General features: G+C 36.8%; 3 protein-coding genes and 1 pseudogene across 3 annotated transcripts; 3 read left to right on the top strand and 1 right to left on the bottom strand.

Moving 5' to 3' along the window:
- Window positions 1–3479: 3479 nt before the first annotated feature.
- Window positions 3480–10936, bottom strand: LOC113499938 (protein ALP1-like). Its single transcript, XM_026880543.1, has 2 exons — window positions 9343–10936; window positions 3480–4408 (listed from the first exon to the last, which is right to left on the bottom strand). The coding sequence occupies exons 1-2, from the start codon at window positions 9558–9560 to the stop codon at window positions 3502–3504; spliced, it is 1125 nt and encodes a 374-aa protein (XP_026736344.1). The 5' UTR covers window positions 9561–10936; the 3' UTR covers window positions 3480–3501.
- Window positions 8452–10750, top strand: LOC113499940. Its single transcript, XM_026880545.1, has one exon. The coding sequence runs from the start codon at window positions 8472–8474 to the stop codon at window positions 9246–9248; it is 777 nt and encodes a 258-aa protein (XP_026736346.1). The 5' UTR covers window positions 8452–8471; the 3' UTR covers window positions 9249–10750.
- A 166-nt stretch (window positions 10937–11102) lies between the features above and the next one.
- LOC113499939 lies at window positions 11103–13376 on the top strand. Its single transcript, XM_026880544.1, has 3 exons — window positions 11103–11451; window positions 11614–11878; window positions 12094–13376. The coding sequence occupies exon 3, from the start codon at window positions 12392–12394 to the stop codon at window positions 13316–13318; it is 927 nt and encodes a 308-aa protein (XP_026736345.1). The 5' UTR covers window positions 11103–11451; window positions 11614–11878; window positions 12094–12391; the 3' UTR covers window positions 13319–13376.
- Window positions 13377–16774: 3398 nt separating this feature from the next.
- LOC113500281 lies at window positions 16775–21423 on the top strand (annotated as a pseudogene).
- The last annotated feature ends 5007 nt before the right edge of the window (window positions 21424–26430 follow it).

The raw sequence follows: 26430 nt of genomic DNA, 5'->3' as shown, positions 1-26430 counted from the left end.
AAGAAATTCAGGTGTTTTGACGAATACAAAAAAGTGTTTTTTTCATCTTGGAACGTAGTACTACCGAACAATCAGACCGAGTGGATTACTGGTTGCTGTGATTGACCAGACTTTTATCGCAAGTACAGCTGCAAAGCATTTGATAGGCCTTGCAATCAGACTGAAATACGTGACGCCACCATTAGAGGCAAAGTCACAACCACTTGGATTAAAAAGAAAGCGTGGAAGGCCAACTAAAGCGCGAGCTGCGTTAATAATCCAATAATGGTTTAATTTTCTTTTTTTATTAGGTACCTACCTACATTCTTTTTATATGTTTCTTTTATTTACGATAATGGTAATTCAATAAACAAATTGATTATTCAAAAATAAATTCTTTTATTTTGTCTCTCCTCAGTAATATTCGTGGCCAATATACTATATTTTGATGTCATTTATAGCAAAATGTTGACGATCAAGTAATATGGGATGAGTTACATTTTAAACGTACTGAGTTAAAAAATTAGAAGCTAAATAAATATATTTTTTGATGTCATTTAATAGTATTTTAGAAGTTTACTGTTAGAATGCATGTTACAAATTTAGATGCTAAAAAATAACCATCATGCTGAGTTGTATTTAGAGTGGTTGACATAGAAGATAACTAGTGGCTAAGATAGTATTATTTAGGTGCTCGTTAATTGTGGCTGACTTAGTAATTTAGAAGGCAACATACATTTTTGGAGGCAAATAATGATATTAAAAAGAAGCTTGTTTAATTAGCACCCATTAAATAATACCTACCTTAAAGGCTCTCATATGGCATAGGTTTCAACACTGTTGAGAATTTAATCCAAACTTGGTACTTTACCCATGGTACATTGTAAATAAATTTATTGTTTTAATTTTAGACACAGCGAAGAAGAAGTTGAACGTTGCGTACATTGACGGAGTAAATACTGGCCTACCTGATTGTACCTGTTCCCGAAATGAAAAGGCACTTACTTTTCGTTTTCTCATAAACAGAATTCCGGATAAGAAATTAGAAGCGTTTTGGGACGAAGTATTGAATGTAATGCAAAAGTATTCATCTGAATAATTTTAGAATGATTAATAACAAATGTATCTACCTACTGATTTTTTAATTCATATGGGCAAATAAAACAAACAATATACTTACATTATGGTGAGTTTAATTTCAAACATTACAAGTATAAACATTGTTAATCATAAAACAAATCTTCGTTTGATTTTATTAAAATGATATTGTTTAATGTTTCATCCAGTAATGTCTGTTGCTGCTGCTGTCAATTGTCGCCGTCAAGAAATAGTCTTGACGGCGACAATATAAATTTAAGTACTGAAAACAGTCTTTCCACTGTAACCTGCGTTGTTGGAGCAGCCACTGCAACTTATGCTAAGTGTGCAAGTCTATGCGATTTTGATGACCAGTACTCTATAGTATTTTCAGAAAGAGCAAGTCGTGGGGTAGCTAAATATTCAGCGATATAAAAATCTAAGTCCAACGCAACAGTACCTCCTGGTGCCCGAATTCTTTGACTGAGGTTTAAAATATCTTCAAGACTTTGCAAATCGGACTGGAAACTGTCACCTGATATATAATTCAAAGTTGTAGGATCACGTGAGCAACCTGGAGATGAAAGTGAATTTAATGTATCACCTTGTTCTTCCTCCTGACTTATTTCATGCACACGTGTCTCTACACTCTAAAGCATCTGTTGGTGAAGATCTTTAATCCAGCGCTTCGCTTTCTGTCTCTCGTCTTCAGATAAGATCAATTTAAATCTAGGATCTAAAAATATTCCCACTAAGAAAGCCTTGTTATCTAACAGAGATTTCTCTCGCCTTGTCATAGCGGCTACTAGATCGTGTGCTAAGAATAAATTAATTTTTTGAGTTTTTGTCTTGCAAATCATCCAAATAGAGTAAAAATCACCTACAGTAAGCTGTTCTTTTTGAAGTCTTGCAGTGGCTTCTTCAGATGGCTTTAAGGTATTAAGAATATTATTTATTTCAATCCACACATTTTCATTTAGTATTTCGCAAATTTCGTCACAGTTGTCGCAAATTTTTTTAAGTTCTTTTAATCTTTCTAACATGTAGTACGTAGAGGACCATCTAGTGCTGCAATCAAGAATTGGCTTTTTTAATTTTTCCAATCTTATCTTCAATTTCATTAGTGGCCGACGTAGTATTCTTACAACACTACGACATTTTTCAATCACAACTTCATGATCATGTTTTAGAACGTCTTTAATGCACAATTGCAGAGTATGTGCTGCACACGCAATCTGTCGGATCTCGATCAATTTTTCTATTTCAACGTTTTCATTAAGAATTGATGCATTAAAAGATTCTAGACCTGATTCGAAGTTAAGATTGTGATGTTCTAGTTCGTCTTCATCTTCATTTTCACTGTTTTCTGTAACAGTCTCACTGTTATCTAATTCTTGATTTAAAAGCTTTGAAATTTTTATGTAGTTTGCACCATTATCTGTCGTCAATGAATAAATATTGTGTAAATCAATTCTAAAATTCGCCAGTACTTCTAAAAGTGTAGACTTCAAATTTACTGCGGTTTGACTGCAGAATATTTCTTTAACGGCCAGATTTCGTACCACATTTTTAGTATTTTTTATATATTGTATATTTATACCGATGAACTGCCGGTCCATACATGTAGCTGAGTCCATCTTCACAGATACAAGCTTTTGTGCCACTTCTGCTGCTATTTTTTCATGAATCGTGTATGCTTTTTCTTTTATTAGCATTCTAACCTTTTTGCTGTTCGCTTCCTCTACAAAATCAGCGGATATTAAAGCTTTTATCTCTCTAAATGCTTTATCTTCAAGTAATGAGAACGGTCGTCCATGAATTGCTACAAGTTTAACGCAACAGTCTAAAGCCCGGTTTCCACCGCGAGCGGAACGAACCCATTAATGACTTCGTTAAACTCGCAAACGCAAACTGCATACTTGTATTTCCACCAACAAATAGTCGGACGGAAAGAGCCGAGCGTGTAGAAAGAGTAAAAATGAGCTCGCTCAGTTCTAGGGAGCGGAGCGGAGTACTTACGGACTCCGCTCAACTCGCAATTACAATTTACATAGTAGCGTTTCCACACAGAAAGTGGTGAGCGGGGCGGATTGAGCGAGTAAAAAGAAATTGAAAACAGTCCGCTGCGCAAGGCCTGCACCGACTAGTTCAGAACGGACTCGCTCGCTGTCTGCCCCCCCGCGCTTCTCGCCTCCCGCAGCTACGCGCCGGTTGGCGCTCGCATCACCGCATTGTTGTTTGTTATGGCAGTCGAGTAACACGTGTTGTTTTGGTTTGAAATGGAGCGATTTATAGAAGCTGTACGACAATACCCATGTTTGTGGAATGTATCAATTAAAGAATACCGAAACATAGATATAAAAGAAGCGGCATGGAAATCTATAGTTGATGATGTAAATTTGGCTGAAATAAAAAACAGTAAGTGTCTTTTTAATTGAATTTATTTTATGAAACAAGTGAATCTTGACTGGCTATTCTACCGGAATTGTTAAAATAATCGCAATATATGTTACGTACATTAAAAGCTTCTCGTGTAGCTCGCAGTCTATCAAAGGTCATGTTGTTGGGTCGTGGATTATTATAATCGTCATTTTGATTGTAATCTGCAGCCGATGTGGGTAGTGACGATAATTGTACAGATAAATAATTATGCAACACGCAAGTTGCTTTTATAATATGATCGACCGTCTCAAGTTTGCATTCTAGTGGTCGCCGATAAAGACGCCATCTAGCGGATAAAATACCGAATGCATTCTCTACAACATTTCGAGCTCTGCTGAGTCGATAGTTAAATATTCTTTTCGGTCTATCATTTATTACGTTTGAATATGGTCTCAGTAAATTTTTACGTAAAGCAAAGGCCTTGTCACCTATAAATACATAAGGTACTCTGACTGAACTACTTTCATCTAAATGACGGTCTTCCGGTAAATTTAATTGGTTATTAATAAGTTTTTTTCCGAACACGCTATCATTAAAAATACCACCGTCACTGAAACGCCCCATCGATCCAACATCAATGATTATGAAACGTTTGTGTGCATCAACAACCCCTAGTAATACTACGGAATAATATTTTTTGTAGTTGTAAAATTGACTTCCTGAATGTGGAGGACATTTAATCGCTACGTGTTTACCATCAATGGCACCAAGGCAATTTTTAAAGTGCCATATATTTTCAAAAGCTTCTGCTATATTTTCCCAATCTTGCCTTTTGGGTTCTTTCAAATAAATAGGCTGTAATTTTTTCCAAATTGCAATACAAGTATCGTGTACTATCCTTGAAACAGTTGGTGTGCTCATGCGATAATTGTAGGCTATTGTTTTGAATGCGTCGCCTGTTGCTAGAAATCTGAAACAAAATATAATATTAATAAAGAATAAAATTTTTGGAACGAAGTTCCTTATCGCGCGTTGCGAAAGGGAGCTAGACGGAAAAAATTAAGACCAAAAGTTGTCACGGCACTTTTTACCCGACTGCGCGACGCATAGGAGGGTAATGTGTTTATTACCATGAAATGGGGGTATTTAGTCTGAACGGCCCAAAGTGAATGGCCCGCGGGCCATTCGACCGTAAACAAAAAACCTCTACGTTGCAATGGACCGGTGATAAAAAAAATCAGTGTCATAAAATATGTCATGTACATTCGGGATCAAAAGATAAAACGTTAAAATAAAAGATTTTAGATTTGTTCTAGATTTATATTAACTTCTTAAAAAAAAACAATCAAGATCAGGTAAAATCAGTCTTACAAAAATAATAATAATCAAACAATAACAACATTCGAAAAATCAGCCTTATTTTTAAAAAAAAGTAAAAATAGAAACAATTAACTTTTAAACTATAAAAAATCTTACAATATATGCTTTAATCAAATAAATTAACATACCAAACTCTGTGTTCAATGGCTAGCGATATTGTATAGGAATATAATTATTTATAAAATGTTTACAAAACATTATTTACTTATTTATTAATTTTAAAATCAGTCTTATTTAAAAAAACAAATTAACTAAGCATAAAACATAACGATTAAACAATAAAAACATTTGGATAATATAGCCTTATTTCAAATAAAAAGTGAAAATATAAATAATTAACTTTTGAACAATAAAAAATCTTATAATACGTACAAATCAGTCTTATTGAATCAAATAAATCAGCATAAAACTATGAGTTAAACCAGAGATATTGTTAGTATAGGTTATTGTTTTTTATGCCTTAGAATTTTAGTTTTTCTAAACAATGTCCTATACTTATCTGCCCATTCAATAGTTCCTGCACTGTAATTTGTATTTTCCAATTTCTTACTAAAGTATCCGGTTTCCTTTTTGAAATTTTGATTCCACCGGGTTGTCTCAACTGTTCCGAATAAAATTGGACATCCTTATTTAATCCTTGCAGAAGTTGTCCAATGTTTGGTTTGACTTTTATGATTTTTTTAATTTTATGGTTCCATGACTCTACAATGTTGTTCGTTTTGTGATATTCATTATACGTACACCAAATATTCGAAAGCACCTTGTCTTCTAGCCACGTATTAACAAAATAATCATTGAATTTCGTAAAATTTTCACTGCTTGGACTTTCTGCCATAATGTAAAGCCATCCATCTTCGACGAAATGTTTAGGAATGTGTGATAATGCTGCACACAACTTTATATGAGCCTTCCCTGTTTGTGTCTTATCTAAATTTAAAGTCTTTGCTCTACGCCACAAGCACTGGTTAAAGTGAAAATTACACCCTGTTATTTTAACGTCAGGAAAAATATTCTGTAATGCTACTATAATGGCTACTTCAAAATCCATAGTGGCATAAGTTGGTTCCCATTCAGGTACCTGACTTTTTATTATTTCAAATAATATCTGATATGTGTCGAGCTTCTTATCAGGCAGTAACGCATACAAAATAGGAATCACATTGACAAATTCTTCTGTGCTTCCGATGTCAGCATGAATGGTAAAAAGTTGATAAAATGCCTTCGGGCAGATCTTAAACGTTCCATCAAAGAAAAATCGTCTTGACTGCCTCAAATGGCCAATAAAATCCTTATGTCCAAATATTAATATACGTTTATCTCTGTCTTGATAATCAGCAAACAGCAAAAATAAATATTTTTCTGGTATAATAAGCTCTGCTGCTTTACTAAAGCAAAGTCTTCTGGCTCCAATGGAGTTGTTTCGTTTCTGATACAGATGTTTACTTACATTTTCAAACTTCGGCAAATTATGTATTCCTTTTTGTTTAAGTATTTCCATGTGCTCACTAAATATTTGAGGAATTGGAATGCTTACATCGTGTTGAACTGTATTTGTACACTTTTCCATCTGTTGTTTTATTTCCCTTGTTTCTAAGTTTTTCGGTTCATGGTTATGTGATGTTTCATGTAAAACTATAAGAGGGTCCCTTTTTGTTTTTATAGAAGCACTGCAAGTATTTTTCTTTGCACAACGCCAAAGTTCTGTGCTGTCTTTGTTCTGCCTTTTCCAGTTATATTCATACCCTCCTCTAAATAAAAGGCGACCACCTTTTCTCGATGTACCTTCACGTGTTGACACACATTGTGACGTGGAAGCCTGTGCACCATCCATTTTTTTAATATTCTAAAATAAAAATAATAAACGATGAGCATTGAAAATGTGTGATGAGTAAAAACATAGATATGTATGTATGTATATCGTCCTCGTAGAGCGAAAAGTAACTAAGTGACACTTTTAGGTAAAATGAGTTATTAATGCCATGCTTATCACGACTTTTTTCTTATTTTTTCTATCTAACCGCCATAATTCTAATGGACGTTATCGGAAAGTTTCCTAATATAAAAAATAACTAAATAACTAAAAAATATATAAAATTTGTATTAAGATTATATTAAATAAAATATGTTGGTGATTTCTTATATGAATTATGCTTCCCGAGGAGAAAACGTAATCGTACATAATTAGTTATTACTCACATATTAAAAGCAAATTGTCAGAATATTTAGATCAAAAAGTCATTAAGTGACCTTAAACAAGGTCACTTCATGAATTTTCGACCTAAATTAAGTCAATGTTTCTACATTGACTTACTTAAAATAATTTAAATTCAACTAACTAAATCGGTTTAGTGATATGATTTTCAAGCAATATTTACCTAAAGGATCTTAAGTTAGCTCTAACACCGAAAGGAATAAAGTGAAAAATAAGTAACTTGAATTTTAATTAATTCCTCATTAGAAAACGAAGTTATATAAAACATATTATGTTTTAACTACTAATTATGACAAATAAGAGAAAACTATAGATGAATGTTACTTACATTAATTCAAAAGGTTTTTATCACATCAATTTAAAAAGTTATGAATTTATATTTTTTTCATAACTTTAGACGTCAATATCTCAAAAGTAGTCTTTTGTAATTTCGCTCTACGGGGACGATACGAGTATGTATAATAAAAACTTACCAGAATTCAACACTTCACCAGATTTTTGAAAAAACAACCATTGGATTATTAAAAACTCACTTTTGCAACACACTCAATTCACTGGTTATAATTATGGTACAACATTTATGGATAATTGCAAAATAGATAGTGAGTATTAGACCGCATATGCACATAGCTATTTACGATTCCCATGACGTCACAGATAAGCATCCCGCTTGTGATTGGTTGACAAGAAAGGGTCACTGTTGCGCTAGCTACCTGAGGCCTACATGGCCTCCGGTAACCGGTTCAGATGATCATTTAAAATAATTTAATAATAATAATTAAATTTGATATATTAAAATGTAATTATAATATTTCCTTGATGTTAATGAATGCTGTATGCGACTGTCCCTTTAGATAAATGTTTAAGTTTTTTCATCGACGGTCCTTTGGAACGTAGACGATTTTTGTTTACGTTCGAATGGCCCGCGTGCCATTCACTTTGGGCCGTTCAGACTAAATACCCGAAATGGACGACTGGACTGGAATGGAGAGGGGTGAAAGGTCGAAAATCGCTTGAAACTTTTTTTTAACTTGCTATCGTTAAGCAAGTAAAAAAAAAACAGGTTCGGTTTTCGACCTTATTGACATTTAAAATTTAGTTTGTTTTTCTCACATTCTCGTTGGCAAACATTGCTCCTTCATTAAAATCAGATGTTTGCGTAAATGTCAATAAGGTCGAAAATCGCTTAAACCTGTTTTTTTAACTTGCTTAACGATAGCAAGTTAAACCGTGAAACACCGCGAGGACGCCGGCGTCCTCGCACCTATTGTTCTTTAATTGTGGCTCTAATTGTGATAGTCGAAAAGTTAAGAAAAAGTCAGTCGCTACAGCGTCATTCGAAACTAAGTACCGGAACCTAATTATCTTTATTGTTTCAGTCCAGGATGCGAAATCCGAGTGGAAAAAGTTAAGGGATAACCATAGAGACAGTTTAAAGAGAATGAAAGCCACCAGATCTGGGCAGGCAGCTACAAACCTCAATACTTGGAGATATGCGGAATTGATGGAATTTTTACTTCCATATATGAAAAATCGTAGTAGGTCTACCAATTTAAATTCTTTAGATATACGACCATCGGCAACACCTGAAAAATCCATAGCGCAAGATGACGAAGATACTAATAATTCAGAAATATCTGTAGTTCCAACAAACGATACAATCAATAATACGGAAGCTAGTGCACCACAAGGAGGTAAAACTCAGACAAGGAAGCGGACCGCAGATGGAGATTTTATAGAATTACTGAAAGAAATGGAGGAAAATCACCAAAAAAGACAAGAAGAAAGAGATTTAAGACGCACAATGACAAAAACACAAGAAAAAGGTGCCATTGATTTGTATTTAGAAAGTATGGCGATCACCATTAAGACGATGCCTATGTGGATGCAAAATCGCGTTAAGAAAAAAATATTTCTAATCGTAAGTGACGCCGAGGAAGAACTAGAAAATTATAGTACTTGTGTTACACCAGACTCAGTAAACAATACCTTACCGACAGCAGCAGCATTATCACGTTCTGCTAATTACGGACACACTACGTCGAGAGACCCTGTAAATAATAACTTGCCAGCAGCAGTAGCAGGATCATCACGTTCTGCCAATTACGTATACACACTACCGGAAGCAGCCGCTCCACATTCTAATAATACGACATACCACGGCTACAGTAGCTCGGGAAGATTTGAGCCATCCCCGTTACATGATTATGATAACTAAGCATAATGTTCTTTTTCATAATTTTACTGATTTGTTTTATTTCTGAGTAAACTCTAAAATTTACAAAACCTATTAACAATGTTTTATTTCTTACCTGAGGCACACAGCTAGCTTTTCTTGAGGTGAAATAGCTTTCCTGAAGTTGGTGTTTTGTTTCAAAATATCGGTCGATATTTTGAAAACAAATGACAAAAGTTCTTGAAATTGTTCTCTATTAACCCTGTAATAATTCTTAAATTTTTCCGGCTTGAGCGTTGAGCGTTGCGGCTTGGGCTTGAGCGTTAAAATAGGCCAAAAATACGTTTTATGCATAGGTAAAGTCAATTCTCTGAGAAAGTTTGAGAATTCCGAGATTTTTATTGTTTTTTGTTTCGAAAAACAAAAAACATCGTTCGTCACTCGCGCGGCGGGAGTGTATTGTGAAAGACCGAAAAGAGAATTGTACAAAGGTCATGGCCCATAATCCGACCGAACGAAAATGGTGGTAAATAATGCCGGTATAACCCACTTTTCATTATAGGTAAAAATAAAAAAAATATTTAATGGAGAGATCATTCAGAAGACCCCTAAAAATTGGATAATAATTAGCTGCACAAGCGGTTTCGCCCGTCTGTAAATTATTTTATCCCATGGAAACATGTCATTAGGATAAAAAGTATAGGTACTATGTCGGTCTTTAAATCTAATATGTATATCTCTACACTACAATTTAATCAAAATCGGTTCAGTGGTTTCGACTTGAAAATGAAACAAACAGACTTACTTTGCTCTTGTTTTGTTAAATAAAAATATGATCATCATAAAGCAAACAACGACTTTGCTACGGTCAGATAAATAACACGTATATTGCTGTCTCTGTCTTACAGTTACTGTTCACCATCATGATCCCCATCAGCCACAAAAATGCGCCAGTTACCATTGAAAAGTACAATCATTTGTCTTTGATACCCGCCATATTTCATTTCTGTACGCCGTAGGTATATTTTTCAGGGTACGTATCAAAATCCCGAATTTTAAAATACCGATAGACGAAATCCCGATAATTGAAACGCCGAATGGTTGTTTGGCCGAAAGTTTTCAATCCCGAAAGTTCATTTGCCCGAAAGTTTAAAATCCCGAAGTTTAAAATCCCGAAGTACAAAATCCCGAAATAGGCATGTTCACTAATTTTAGAAATAGCTTTTAATTTATAAATAGAGCTTAAATAAACACGAAAAATATATTTTTGAGAAAAAAATATCACTAACTTCAATAAAAAAACAATTAAAAAAATATTTTTCAAAAATTGCCGCCGAAATGCTCCCAAACAGTCACGTGATAAATATCTACGTCACCGGCCGATAAACAAAGCTCGCGTTCTATGAGAGTCCACTGTTTTTTACTGAAATATTGTTGATACAAACTGTAATAATGACCTCGTTTTACAAAACATGTGCAGTGCCAATGTGCAAGAGTACGTCAATAACAACACCACAGAAACTTTTCATATACGTTCCAAAAAATGCACTAATAAGAAGAATAAGAATAGAATAAGAATAAGAATAAGAATCTTTATTTGCGTGAAACATGGTTTACAATATTGGTGGTAATATTAATAAATGGTTCAGCACATTCCGCCATAACATAGGCATGCAAATATTTTCTTAGGTTTAGGCCTAAGTACACTAAATTTCTAATTATAAATTGTATTAATTATATTCTATTTGAAATAATATATTTAAAATTCTTTAAAATTATAACATAAAAAATAACACTCTAAAATTATACATTACATCATTACACTCAAATAAAAACTAATACACACTAAGCAAAAAACCAAAACAAATAAAATGTAAAACAAACAATTAGGTACCTTTCAAAACATTTATTATTTGTGACTCATGAATTCTGAGATACTATAAAAAGATTTTTCAATAAGCCATTTCTTTAGTGCTCCTTTAAACTTAGTAAGTGGTAGTTCCCTTATAGCTTTAGGTAATTTGTTATATATTTGCATTATCATCCAGGAACAATTTCTTTTAAACAGTGTCGTTGATATCATGGGAACTGCCAACTTAGTCGGATCTCTTGAAATCAACTTTTTAGTAAGAACAGTAGTAGAAAGCCACCACTTTGTAGTAGAAAGTGGTTATCACTTGCTAGAAGACACCCAGCATCATTGTCAGCGACAAGCACCAGTTATTTTTGTGAAGATCACTTTGATGTAAGTTCTAGCAAACTCAAAATGTAAAAACTAATATTAATATTGTGTTACATACAAATCATTTTTTTTAGGTTAGTTACATGGCTACAAATGTTTACCAGTTGTATTTTGTTTACTTGGCTAATCTAAATAACCTATTGATTAATGTATATCTAATTCCAGCTTCCGAAAGACATGGAAAACTATGTAGAATACACTACAATGGGTGTAGTATCCCGCATAAGAATGAGACCCGGTTGTTTACCTACAAAGTTTGCTTGCCAACCAAATAGAGCCAACATTTCTACTGATGTCTGTCGCCCAGTCGCTGCAAAAAGGCAAAGACTCTCATTGATAAGGGAATGTGAAGAAGAGATAAGAGCAGCACAACCTGCTAAAGCTCAACCAATAGAAAATTTAAATATTGAACATCTAAATCAAGATGAAGGTTGGTACTAATTCATTATCCCTAATAGTATCAATATAAAAGTTAAGTTCATCAATTTTTATCAAATACATATGAATGTTCTTTAAAACTTATTATGTATCTCAATGTTTTAGTTCTTCTATTTACCTGTTTTTTTATTATCAACAAAAGGTTTTTTATTATGTACCTATGTAAAAATAAAGCAAGTTGACTATAAAGGGAATTTTCTTTTTCAGATCCAGTCCAAGAACAACTACAAAATACAACAAAATTTGATAAAGCAGTCCAGATATGCATAAGAGCCAAATATCGAAGTAAAACTACTCAAACTGAGACAAAATCAAGTACGAAGAAAACCTCTCCTATAAAGGTTTTTAGCACATCTGTGTCTACTTCTCCATTTAAAATTAAACAGTTAGGCCATTTATAAAACCACACCAGTTTTGCTCAAAAGCAACAGTAACATGCAACTCAAGTAATGATGATAAATCTGATAGTGATGTGTCATCTGTATACACACCACCTGTAGCACCTATGACAAAATCTTCTTCGGACACAAGTGTTTTAAATGAACCAGATTTTAAAAAAGAACATTACCGAAAATCTATGTTAGAATATACTGTAGAGAGAATTAAAAAAAGAACACTGTTCTATATTGGTGTACCAAAAGATTGTTATGATTTAATTAAAATTATGCATGAGCATACTGGTATTCCTGAATACCAAATATTGTTGTGTTTAAAAAAAAATCGTTTGGACACAAAGTTTTCTGAACTTTCTGATGAGTTTGGAATAAGTAAAACATATGTATCAAAAATAGTATCTGAAAATATACCTAAAATTGCAGAAATCATGAGGCCTTTTATTGTTAAATTAGACAAGATTTCTATCAAAAGATGCTTGCCAATAGCCTTTAGAAAAAACTATTATAATGTAACATGCATATTAGATTGCCTAGAAATTGAAATACAAAAGCCTGGTAAAGCCGTGAATCAATCTCTAACTTGGTCTGAATATAAAAAAGCCAACACCATAAAATACCTAGTTTCTAGTACACCTAATGGACTAGTGAATTATATTTCACAAGGGTATGGAGGTAGAATAAGTGATGTATGTCTGGTAGAAACTTGTGATTTCCTTAAATGTTTACCTAGTGGGTCACATGTAATGGCAGACAGAGGCTTTAAGCATATAGAACCACTATTATTTGCGATTGGTTGTAAGCTAACAAGGCCACCTAGTGTAGTGTCTGGTAATAAATTATCTAAGGAGGAAGTGAAAGAAACAAAAAAAATTGCAAGTCTAAGGATCCACATAGAGAGAGTCATTAGACGTATAAGGGAGTTTTCTTTTCTGAAGTCCCATGCTTGTGTAAACAATAATCTTTTAGGAAAACTTGACGATATTATAGTTATAGCATGTGGCCTCATAAATTTGCAAAACTCATTAATTAATAAGTAACTAGATACTAAGGTATTGAACAATGTAAACTGGAAATAAAAGACTAAAATACCAATCATTTAGTATTTTTATTTACTTGCATATTTACATAAGTGCCTACTACGTTTCTGTTGTTTTATATAGTAACGGGTAGATATTTGTCTTCCAAAATAATAATAAAGACTGCAATAAAGTCTCAACATACTCTTCATTATAATTTACTGATATTATATTAACTTTGTAATTACTTTGAAAGTTTATATCTGCGATGCAAAATAAACACTTTTTGTATCCACAAACATACATTTGGATTTGCATCTGGTAATAACACTTCGATGAGGGTTTCCCATTCTGAATATAATTTTTTATAGTGTTCTCATTGAAAGGACATTTTATTTCTATCAGAAATTGCTCACCGATACCATCAGGAGAACCAGCAATCATAGGAAATTCTTGGCTAATAAAAAGCCCACATCTTCGTATCTTTTTTTTTAATATTTTTTCAACAGTTTCTCGTACTTTATTTTCTAAAATCCTGCCACGCTTAACAGCTGGAGTCTCAGGAATGGTACCACCCATTATCAAAGATATTAATGCACCATCCCTTGTCTTGCATTTCTTAACTTCATAGGCTTTTGAAGCAGTTATTCTTCCAAACCTTAACTCATGCCATAAGCTGCTGCTGGACTGGTCTCTTGTAACTTCTTCAATTTTTTCTAATAATGCTGGAGTAAATAAACCCAATACTTTCTTAATAAAGTCCTCACCACATTCTTCCTTATATTTCTGCACTAAATGGTACAAAGACAGACCTTCCATCTCATTAGTGGTATTTTGTACATATTTTAACAGCTCGCAGTTGCTATTGCCTTTAGCTGTTAGTTGTTCCACAAATTTTTCAACAACATGGGGATCCGATGAGGTTGAGGCATGGCTTTTTGCTAATTCGGCTGCTGTTATATACTTTAAAGTTGTTCCCACTTTGGATAACGTACATTTTTTCCAGTAGCATGCTACCTCTGTACACGACGGTTCTTCGCTTCTTCTATGAAGCCACATCAAAAATGCCACTCCATGTTTACAACCACCTGCTGACGCAGCACAGTCGTGGCATTGTGTACTCTTAACTATACTGTTTTTTTCATCCACAACGACAGTCACTGTGTAGGGTTTGGCACGAACTTTGTGCTCTGGGCACACACGACACTTCACAGTACAAATATTAGATTCTCTCTTTAGTTGTACGTATCCCACGGCATCATCGCAATAAGATTCTCTTGATGATCTGGAATAGAGGAAATAAGAGCATAAGTTAAACTATTTGGGAGTGTTCATTATTTAATGATATTAATGTTGCACTTTCAACATTCGCGAATACATTGGGAGTAAGGGTAGCTCTGCACTTATAAACATCATGTCTCTTATATTCACAGTTCCAATAGCATTTATCCGTGGTTTGCCGGTTCTTTGTAAACACAAAACCGCCTACTTGTACTTTAAATCCACCTTTTTGAGACTTGAACACTTTAAAAGTATCTTGACTCATTATAGCAACCACTCGGTACTAAGTAGCTAAACAGTAACTATGAATTTACGGAATAAAAATTTTTTTAGAGATCTACCCCCGCTATAAAAAAATATTAAAACGTGTTAAGCAGAATGCCCACAGTCATAACTGTGTTGCAGTGCCATCTATGAGTAATCGCGGGAACTACGTCGCTGCTCTTTGGGATTTCATACATCGGTATTTCGTCCATTCGGGATTTCGTCCTTTCGGGCATTTGAACATCGGTATTTTGTGTTTCGATATAACGACTATCGGCATTTAAAACTTTCGGTATTTTGAATTTCGGTGTTTTGGACGTCGGTATTTCTATCATAGGTATTATGAACTTTCGAGATTTTGATACGTACCCATTTTTCACACTAAATGGGCCATGACCTTTGTTCTTTATTCTTTTCTACATTAGATTTTATTGCCTTTATGGCCTGATGTTATTTGTACGGAAAGTAATAATATTATTTATTAGTGACATTTATGATATTAGTGATTATGTACTTATCAAATGGGATAAAAATGGTTTACCCAGGGGAAATAATATCAGTTTCTGAGGAAGGTGCTTTAGTGTGTGGTGCTGAAGGTGCTTTAAATTGTATGAAAAAAGGAATGAAATCTTGGAAATGGCCTAAAATCAGAGATGAACAGTTATATGCCTGGCATGACATGCTGAGGAAAATTGAGCCTCCAAAACTAATCAGTAAAGGTTGTTATTTAATAAAAGACTTGACTAGTATAAAATATCTGATTCAGACTTTAATTCTTCATTTGAGACTGAATCTTTTAAGATTACAAATTTTAAAAGTAGGCAATTTCACTCTTTAATAGTACCTACTGAATAAAAATTATTTTTTGTTTAGAAGAAATCTAGTTACACCTACAATTTAGAAGAAAGAAATTTAACACAACTCAAAACAGAAGATGTAGGAAATAAAATGAATTTCATGTGATTTTTCAAACTGTTCCATCTGGAGTTTTGAAAATTTTTTTACTTACGGGTCCTCAAAAGTGTCAAAAGAATGGCCTGATACCACCTATAGCTTCCAGGAATAATAGCAATCTCTTATCACCTAACGACACCTATCCTGTATCACCTACCTCCCACTGTTTGTTGGTTTTTTCGCCATATCATTCTTGTAAAAATGCGCGTGTGTGAGTACTCATACAGACACACACATGCACACGATGTTTCAGTATTTAAGGAAAAATAAAACGAAACACTGTTACAATATAGACCAGGGGGCTTAGACAAAGTAACAATTTAAAAACGATAACGAAGTTCGATAAGACTAAACAGTATGGGATTGACATAAGCCGCGTTAAGTCACGTGGTCAATCGTCATCGTTTCGCAAGTTGGTAGACAATGAAACGAAACGAATCGACAAGCAGCACTTTCGGTGTTCGTTATTGTCTCGATCGTGATCGTCAAAAAAGATAACGAAACGAACGTTCAAACATTATAGTTATCGTTACAATATGGCCGAATTTCATTAAGCAGCTGATTTTAGACGTCAAGTGTTCACTGAGTTCACTCTAAAGTTTATTTTCTCGCGAAGTCAATATATTTTAAAATGCATTCTCTACGTTTATTGTGGGCTGCACACAATGAAAACACCTGGGAGAGGCGCAAAAAGCGTACATTACACCGAAGGCAATTGGAATCAATTCAAGAAATGCCAGAATTTCAGGCTTAACAAAAAACCTTTCGAAAGCTATGCAGCGACTTAAAAAGTCATACCCTATTGAAAGGTTCATCTGAGATTTCCCTGGAAACAAAGGTAAGAAATTTTAAATTCATAAAACAATTGTATTATAGGTGATGTACTATACAACAATAATATCGTAGTACTTATCACACAATACTTGATAAACTTATTACTTATGTAAATTAAAATAATGAAATCAACCTTCATGGCCTAACCTTCCTATGTATTATTTATTATATGTTTCAGGTGCTATGTGCTCTTAGCTTCTTAGCTACAGGGTCGTACCAAAAAATTGTGGGTGTGGGCCACTATTTGACACAGCGGACAACAAGTCGCTGCATCAGAGAGGTAGTAAACGCCCTTAACCATAATTGGATGGTCAGTAGGTGGATAGTGTTTACACAAACACCTCAGGAGAGATCCATAATCAAAGAGAAGTATGTATTTTTAAATAGGTTGAATTTTTTAAAGGTTCCTACATAACTAGAGTTCTATTTGATATTTGTTGTAAAATTATCAAATAATTTACAGGTTTCAAAGGACACATAATTTGCCTGGTGTGATAGGGTGCATTGATTGAACCCACATTGCAATTGTAAGACCGGCTGAGGAAGAACATTTATTTTATAATAGAATAGGATTTCATTCCTTAAATGTTCAAATGGTAAGCTGCTCAATCAATTCCAATCATAGTACAAAACTGTATGAATAAAATAATCACTATTTTTAAAGTGAATTCAATGGCAATTAGAGATGGGTAACTCAGGAGTGATAGATAAAAAAGATATGTATCCGTCCGTTCTGATCACTCACCCTTTGTATCCGTTCCAATCCGAATGTATCAGTGTATCTGTACTGTATCTTTAACAACTTTCAATCGTCGTCCTTTTGTATCTGTGTCGCACTCGCACAACTAGCATGAGCGGCTGGCGTCACGGTGTCTCATCGGAAAGTCCAGACATCTCTTTCGCACCTCCCTACTTAGAATGTTCTGTCGCACTTTCTCGATACCGAGAATAAGTGTTTGACCATTATAAACTGATATACGTCAGTACAAAAAGATCTCTATTACTGGTGCGTAGGGCTTAAAGTCGTAACGCGGTACGTGAACATTGCAAGTATTATACTGGTTTTCTTTTGTAAAGTACTTTGCCTAGTAAGTTTTTGTAAACAATGCAAACTAATTTCGGTCATAAAGTTATTGCGATTAGGATCAAGATAGAAAAGAAAGATAAAAAAATGATTAATTTGCGATTTACAAAATTAAATTCAATATTTATTTAGTTCAAGACTGACCTTCGTCCGCCTCCGTGCGTTAACTATCGTACGGGATCGGGATTCGGGAATAAGTGAAGTGATAGGATAGGTATTGTTTTGTTTTCGTTGCATCGACAATCAGTGTAAATAATTTTAGAGTTACTTACTAAACTTTTTTTATTGGACTAATGGTACTTTAGTTTAAGTGTAAATAAATTTGTACAGTTAGTGTTAAAAATATCAGCTGAAAATGTCAGGTTCACGAAAACGGAGTGCAGTTTGGAACCACTTTGAGGAAGTGGAACCCAAAAAAGCAAAATGCCTTTATTGTGCTAACATTCTCTCCGTACCGGCTGGAAATTGTGGCAACCTGGGGAGACATTTAAAAAATAAACACCCCACTGTACCACTTGTTACTGACAGGCAGCCAACGCAGCAGACACCTGAGGCCCCGCAGGAGACACTTGCGCCAACGACGTCAACTGCGACAGAATCTGCCACGTCCAACGCCCCTGCCCCCGGCCCATCCTCCGTTGGGTTACCTCCTCATCAGCCCTCTATCAGAGATTATGCGCACAGCACTAAATCCATGCCGCCTCGGCGTGCTGAACTTTTGGATGAGCAACTTGTGCGCGTGATTGCGAATGGATATTATCCCTTCAGTATGGTGGAGGATGAAGAATTTAAAAAGTTTGTAAATATGCTGAATCCAGCGTACAAACTGCCAACAAGGAAAACACTGTCGCAATCTTTAATTCCCAAAATGTGCACAAAACAAGAAGAGAAGGTGAGGCACAATATAGAAAATGCCAACGCAGTCTGCCTCACGACTGACGGCTGGACATCAGATAACAATCAAAGTTATTTAGCTGTTACGGCACATTACATTCTCTCTACATCAGAGACAACAAAATTACATTCCAATTTACTGGGATGTGTGGAGTATAACGAACGGCACACCAGCGAAAATCTAACAGAATTTTTGAAAAATATCATGCGGGAATGGAGTATTGAGAACAAAATTACCGCAATCGCCAGCGATAACGCTGCCAATATTACAGCAGCTATAAGAGAGGGTGACTGGCGGCAAATTCCTTGCTTTGCCCACACTCTGAACCTTTGCGTCCAGTCGGCGTTACAGCATATAGCCCCAAGTATAAATAAGGTCAAAAACATCGTGGAGTTCTTTAAGCGCAGTTCCCAAGCGAACCATAAATTGCTGACAATGCAGCAAAGACTAAATATTCCAACCCTTAAACTAAAACAAGATGTCGCCACCAGATGGAACTCTACCTATGACATGCTGCATCGATTTACCTCCACAAAAGATGCAATAATAAGCACGATAGCTCTTACCAGACCTGACCTCGCACTCTCTGACTACGACTGGCTAATAATCCAATCTGTTCTCCCTGTATTGAAACTTTTTTACGACGTAACAGTCGAAGTGAGCGGCGAAAAAAATGTATCATTGGCTAAGGTCATTCCATTGTGCAGAATAATGATGGGTCACATTAGGGGCAGGCTGCTTGAGCAAAACTCGGATGGTAATAATGTTTTACCAGAAATAAAAAATCTAATCGAAAACTTACACAAAGATCTAAATCATAGATTCGGTCACATAGAGTCGAATTTATTAAACGCGGAATCCACAATTCTGGACCCGCGTTTTAAAAACAAAGGATTCCAGGACTCTAGATTATTCGATAGGGCTTTGAGAGACTTAAAACTTAAAATTGGACGAAGTTCCTCAAGGACAACAACAACGCCAGCGGTAGAGCCAGTGCAACCAGAACCGGGCTCTAGTCACTCAATTTGGTTTGAGTTTGACCAAGAAGTGGTTAAACAAACACCTGACAACCCAACGGCAGCAGGAATCGTCGAACTAGACAAATACATTCATGAGCCGCTTTTAAAGCGTACCGAAGACCCATTAAAATGGTGGCACGCTCGGAAGCACATATATCCTCTGCTATTTAATTATATTATGAAAAGGCACAATCTCGTCGCCACGTCTGTTCCTTGCGAGAGGATATTTTCGAAAGCGGGATATACGTTGAATGAACGTAGGAGACGATTGACGTCAAAAAAAGTTTCGCAACTCCTGTTCATAAGTTGCAATTCTGGCATGTAAACAACTGTAAATAAGTAGGTATAGGTTTGTGTAAAAAAACTCATGTAAATAATGCTGTAATTAATAATCAAAAGATTGTACATATCTACTGATTTCTAAATACGCCAACCTATGAATTTTATTTTACATTAACAAATGCAACTAATATTCCTAGAAATAACTCCACGTCATAGGTTGCCAGTCCTAAGCCTGGAAAAGTATGAAGGGAAATCGGTACCTAGTCTATACACATTATTACTACAAATAAATAAAAACAATACCTACCTAATCTACCAATGTTGTATTCGATAGTCATTAATTAACTAAAAATTGAAGTTAATTTGGGTATATATTGATCAATCATAAAAATAGATACTTTTTAAGTATCTATTTTTATAGAACGAAACAAGTAGTGCAATAAATCAGAACAGAAAGATAGGTAAGGTAAAGAGCAAGCAGATATGGGCACAGCACGTGCATCTTGCTCTGGATTGAATTGAGCGAAGCGAACCACGCTGAGCAACGCATCAGTGAAACGCGTCGCTTCGTGTCGTGCGCGGATACAAAAGGATATAAAGATACAAATGAGTGATACATATCCCAGTGATCGAAAGAAACATATCAATCTTTTCTTTTCAGTGATACATTTTGCCCATGTCTGATGGCAATTCAAAGTATTTGATAATTTATATGTTTATATTTTGTAAGTATAAGCTATAAAACTTTAATGATTTAGTTTTAGGGCTTAATTCAATCCCTCCCCATATTGCAATTTGTGTCTTTGTGCAAATCAATCAATAAGTAACTACTATTTTATTTTCTTTGCAGATATGTGATTATGATTTAAAAATAACTAATGTAAACACTAAATTTGGTGGAGCTGTTCATGACTCCCACATATGGTCAGCGCGTCATGTGAGCACATACATGCAAGGGCTGCATAAAAGTGGTGAACATGTTTGGTTACTTGGTAAGTTTAAATAGTGAGACATCTGCAATAGGTCTACATGCCAAGTAGATTGCACTACATTTTAAGGAGCATGACTTGAAAGAAATAATGGTTATTCAATTCTTCTTTATTGAAGATGGAGTGGAATAAAAAAAAAATATTATCTTTTTTTTTAGGAGATTCTGGCTATCCACACCGCCCTTGGTTGATGACGCCCATATTAAATTGTGAACCAGGGTCGCAAGAAGATACATACACGAGACGTCCTGTCCAAGCGAGGTCTCGCATTGAACACTGCTTCGGATTACTCAAGGCTCGATGGAGGTGTATGCTTCGACACAGAGTCCTTCATTATCACCTGGACATGGCTAGTAAAATTACAAACGCATGTTGTGTGCTGCACAACATTGCAATACATGCTAGTATACCACCTCCGAGTGATATGCCAGCCGGGAGCTTAGAAGGTAGTGAAGATGACGCTGTACACCACACATAGCACCGCCATCAATGATAACCAAAATGAGTTAATTCGAGGCAGGGCTACGCGAAGCCGCTTAGTTAGTAGGTTGTGATTAAGTTAATAAATAAAATTAAGTTGAAAATTTGTATATTTTTATTAATCCACTAGATAAACTCTATAAAATTTTAATGTTTATAACAATGATATTAATCAGCCTTTTTATTTCAACTGTTGGGCTCTAGGCGAGCCTCAACTCACTAGTCTATAATCAGGTAATCAAGCTATATCTAAACTAAAACGAATCTTTCTGTACTTCTGTTTCACCTGTCCCTCACAGAACACAGCAGCAGCAAAGCACCTCGGTGGTGTACAGATATCACCTAGGTGATCTGCTTTGGTGCTCCAAGTATTAATTAATTAAGTAAACATTTTCAAAACTTAAAAATAAAAATAAAAAGTCTCAACGTTACAATTTTAACATATTGACATATTAAGACCCTTGCACAAGTTTGAGATGCAGAATGCTAAGGCTTCAGATAAGCATTTAATTATTTTAGAAATAGGGACAAGACAATTGCTGAACTACGCAGTGTTCACTGGTTCTGTGTTAGGGACAACACTTAATTGCGATAATAATCAAGCCAAGCCTGAGCAACTTGTACCAAGGAGCTGAAAACTTGGTTTCGCTCGTGCTCGACCTCCAACGCTCGCAAGTCGCGCTCGTGTTGCCGCCTACTCCTGGCTTCCTCCAGCTCCAGGCGTCGTACTTCAACGGCTGTAAATTCGCTTGCCACTCTCTCAAAAGGGGTCGGTGCCAATCTACAGCGGGCACGCAAGCGGGGGCAGTCCGGAGAAGCAGCAGACTGCGGTGACGCCGGCGACCTGAGACCCAAGCGATGACGACGCCTGGCAGGCGGAGTAATAGCTGACGCGCGGGGAACATCTGGCCGCCTTCGCCTCGGAGTAGAGGGCGCTGGTGAAGCTAGCGGGGATAGAGCTGCCGGGGCTGGCGGGGATAGCGCTACTGGGGCTAGCGGGGATGGCGCAATAGGCTGCCGTCCATGAGCCGAAAGTGGAGTCGGCACAAGCGGAAGGGGTGTTTGCGTTGCAGACAAATTATTTGAGGGCTGTGACGGTTGTGGAGTTTCTGCTAAAGAAAATTTGTATTTCAGTTCTGTGCCTTCGGCTTAACCTTCGGAGATAACCTACCTTACCTATCTGCACACACACATGTCTACTTACGTTCTTTCTTCCTTGTCCGTGTTCCTGACGCGGGGGCAAGGCGCGGCGACGCGCCGTCCCCCCCCCCCCCGCGCGGCGGGAGAGCGCGCGATCTTGTTAGTACGCTTACAGTTACCTTCATGTACGCACATGTTTGTTTAAAAAGTTTGCTATTTCAACGTTGTTGTAACGTTTTGTGAGTGGTTTACCATTGGATATCGGGGTAAGTCATTCTATTGTTTTATTCTCTGTTTCTGTGTTGCTTTTTATGTTCAAGGTGCGGGTTTGCTCTGAATTTGCTTGGAATGTAAAATATCGCAAGCTTAGCATGCTCGATAGCATTGCCGAGGGCATAATTTTTGTCGGACATTGCATCCACGAAACATGCGCGGGTTATTATTGTATTTGTCGGACATACCATCCACAATATACATACATTTGACGATCACGACACAGCTACTGCGCTTGTTAGACATGTCGGCTTTACCGCCACAGTCCGTCTAGTCAAAGCCGCAGCTCGAATAGTGGGCTGCACGGCCCAAGAAATTGGGCGGCGCGGCTCAAAGTTCGAGCGGCGTGGCTCATAGATTGAGCGGCGCGGCTCATAGATTGAGCGGCACGGCTCATAAATTCAGCCGAAACACGAGCGGCGCCGCTCGTTTTCTGAGAGGCTCAACCAGTGAGCCGCTAGACATCAAATTGAGTACACCTGCTTGGGTTTTGCATGACCGCTTTGCTTTGCTTCAGATGACCCAACCAGGGAGCCTGGTAACCCTCGGCAAGCTACTGGACGAGCATGCAACTACGGACCAGGACGAGGAGATTTTGGAGCGGGTGAAGGTGCTAGCGCAAGAGCACCTACCGGATGGCTGGTCATCCTGGGAGGTGACTACAGCAACAAAAGAAGACTTGTTTGGTGAGAAGATCGATCCTAACATACTAAATAAATTGGTATTTGCCCTCCCTACCGTGGGCCTAGTCCGCGCATTTTTACCAGAGGCGGATCACTTTTCGGAGAAGGGGTATCGAGACATAAGGTGTAAGCTTCTTGATTGGGCGTTTACATGGGCACTTATTCTTGGGCCACCAGCTGTGGCAAATCGCATTCGAGGCTCAGCAGCGCGCACTGAATTGTTTAAACAGTCAGTCGAAACACTGCGGCCACTGTTACACACTAGACCCGAAGCCGATCGAATTCTTTCCGGTTCCCGCTCTCAATCAGAAGAAACCAGTCGGAAGAGAAGGAGTACGTCCTCTGCAACGACACAAAATCAAGAACCTTCGGTACGAAGGCGCAAGAGGGACTCAGACTCACCCTCCACATCGCAGGATGCCAGGATTGAAGCTTTGGAGCTTTGGAACAAAGAGTGGAGAGCATGTTTGCTGTTCTGTTGGAGAAACTAGAGCACCGACAACAGTCTGACTGTGAGTCTAACAAAGAAAATTACTTTTCTAGCGACGAAGAACATGCAGGTTCAGAGACCTCTGAGTCCCCGTCATGGAGAGCACCTGCTCTGGACGCGAATTGGCAAGTCGTAGAAGACGAAATGGAGCTAGAATTTCTGCCCACAACCAAGGAAGCGGAACCTCTAATTCCCGAACCTTCGGCACAAATTAAGAAGGAAGGAATTGAGTGCCAAAGGCTGGGCACCGATAGCTGGAACCGGATCCGCTATAAGGAAGTAGAAAAGCAATTGCATGCGGCATCAATCTTTAGCGCTCTTAAAATTAACACGGAGCTAGGCACTTTAACCACTCAACCGTCTCCATGGCTTACGAAGCAAGAGAATCTCCTAGGCACAATCACGCACGGGTTGCTGCTCCAACGTAGGGCTCTTGCCGAAAATCCAAACACAATAGTTAAAAAGTGTCCAAGTGCTAGTACAGAATTAAGACAGCTGGTGGCGGAGGACTCCACCTTCAAGACGACCTCAGATCAACTTCTGCAGTTTGTGTGCGCTCATCGGTCTGAGACCATCGACATTCATCGTAAAGCTTTCAAGACAAGGAATGAGGTCCTTAATAATGCACTCCACAATATTCCTCCATCACCGACCCACTTATTTGAGGAGAAGCAGCTTAGTACTTTAGTCAAGGAAAACGGGGGAGTGTCAGCTGTTTTTAGCTCACCAAGGGCCACGGAAAGGACCGTCAATTCCTTTCGTAAGCCAGCTCCACCGGTTAGATCCAAAGTCACGAAACCATCTTGGCGTTCCCGACCGGCTCCTCAATACTCCGCTAACTACCACTCATCGCCCCACAATGTATCTTCTCACCACTCATCCCGCAATCCGCCACCGAAAAAGCCGTCTAACTACGGTCAACGTAGGGGTAGGGGTGAAAGCGACAAGAAGTCTCGAATCTCCCGTGCCACATATTGACGGTTTTCGAGGGGGACAGCTGGGCGAGTTCCGAGCACAGTGGGAGAAAATAGGGGCGCCAAAATCAATTTTAATTCGGGCTACACGATACCTTTCGTTTCCAAACCGCCTTCTATACCCCTACAGAAAAATTTGGAAAGATTCGCGACAAGACCCTCGAACGAGATGTCCAAAGAGCTCAAACAACTTCTAGACCAAGGCGTAGTCGAGAAATGTCATTCCAAGACTGGATTTCTGTCGCGAATGTTTCTAATTCCAAAAACAAACGGAAAGCTCAGGCAATTAACACACTCATCGTTTGAACATCAGTGAATAAAAAAATGAGTATTTTAAATATCATTAAGTTGTGCAGACAATCTATAAGTAATAACACTCCTCACTTCACTTACCACCGTCAGAATACTGTTTTTGCTTGAAAACTTTTCTATACTAATTTTAAATAAAACAAACAAAAAATTCGCGGATTTAACACAATTTGAACTGACAGCTGCAGTGACAGCAAAATTTTCGATACCATAAACAATATTTTGGTTTTTAACGAATGATCGATTCGTCACAACGATTACGACAACGGAGTTACATTGGCTAGGAAATGTTTGTCGTTATCTCACAGACGATGTCGAAATTCGGTATCGTTTCGCTACAAAGCGATGTTACTTTGTCTAAGCCCCCAGGGCCAGCAGCGCAGACAGTTCTAAGCCTGGCCCTTCAACTTCTAAGGATTGAAGACAATCCAGGAGTTCTACCTGTACGGGAAGGTCAAGCCTTCTGTACACAGGTTGAAAATTGAAGATTTATTTGTCATCTTTAGAAAAAAATATAATAAACAGAAAGAAAACAATAGATGACGAAAAAGTGTCATGGAACGGAGCGAAAGAAATATTGTTGAAAAAGAATGAAATATTTAAAATTTATATGAAAAATAATTTGAATGACGATATTTTAAGGTTATAGATATAAAAAAAAAATGTTCGCGGAAGAAAAGGTTTTTTAACTCCAAAAAGTAATGGAGCCGCTTTGGCCAGCAGGGAAACCGGTCCCTGACGCTAAATTGCATGATTAAAAAGCATGTTGCACTTAATTCCGCAAGACTGGCACGACTTCTATACAAAGCTGATTGGAAACCCTTCTATAGAAGACGATCTTTAAGGTTTTTCCGGATAACCTGATGTTCAAGTAGAAAATTAATATTTGTTTCACATTACTTTGATATACAAAGTCAAGTGAATAATTTTCTTACTTATCTAAATTTTCTTACTTACTTACCTATTTTGAATTTTTTTATTTATTTTACTCACTATGTATTTTTAAATAATATTTTTCAAAGAAATAGCTTTTTAGAATAAGCTTTTTTTGGTTTTTACCGTATGGTACTAAATTAACAAGGAACCAACACACACACGGATAGTTTTGCAATAAGGACTTTAAATAAAATAACAAACAATTTCAATGTATACACAATTTTGACAACAACGGCTTTATCTCAA

The sequence above is a fragment of the Trichoplusia ni genome, chromosome 13, assembly GCF_003590095.1.
Source record: "Trichoplusia ni isolate ovarian cell line Hi5 chromosome 13, tn1, whole genome shotgun sequence".
Classification (NCBI taxonomy): domain Eukaryota; kingdom Metazoa; phylum Arthropoda; class Insecta; order Lepidoptera; family Noctuidae; genus Trichoplusia; species Trichoplusia ni.
The sequence above is the reverse complement of the archived record's forward strand: the minus strand, read 5'-3'. Positions and strand labels throughout refer to the sequence as shown.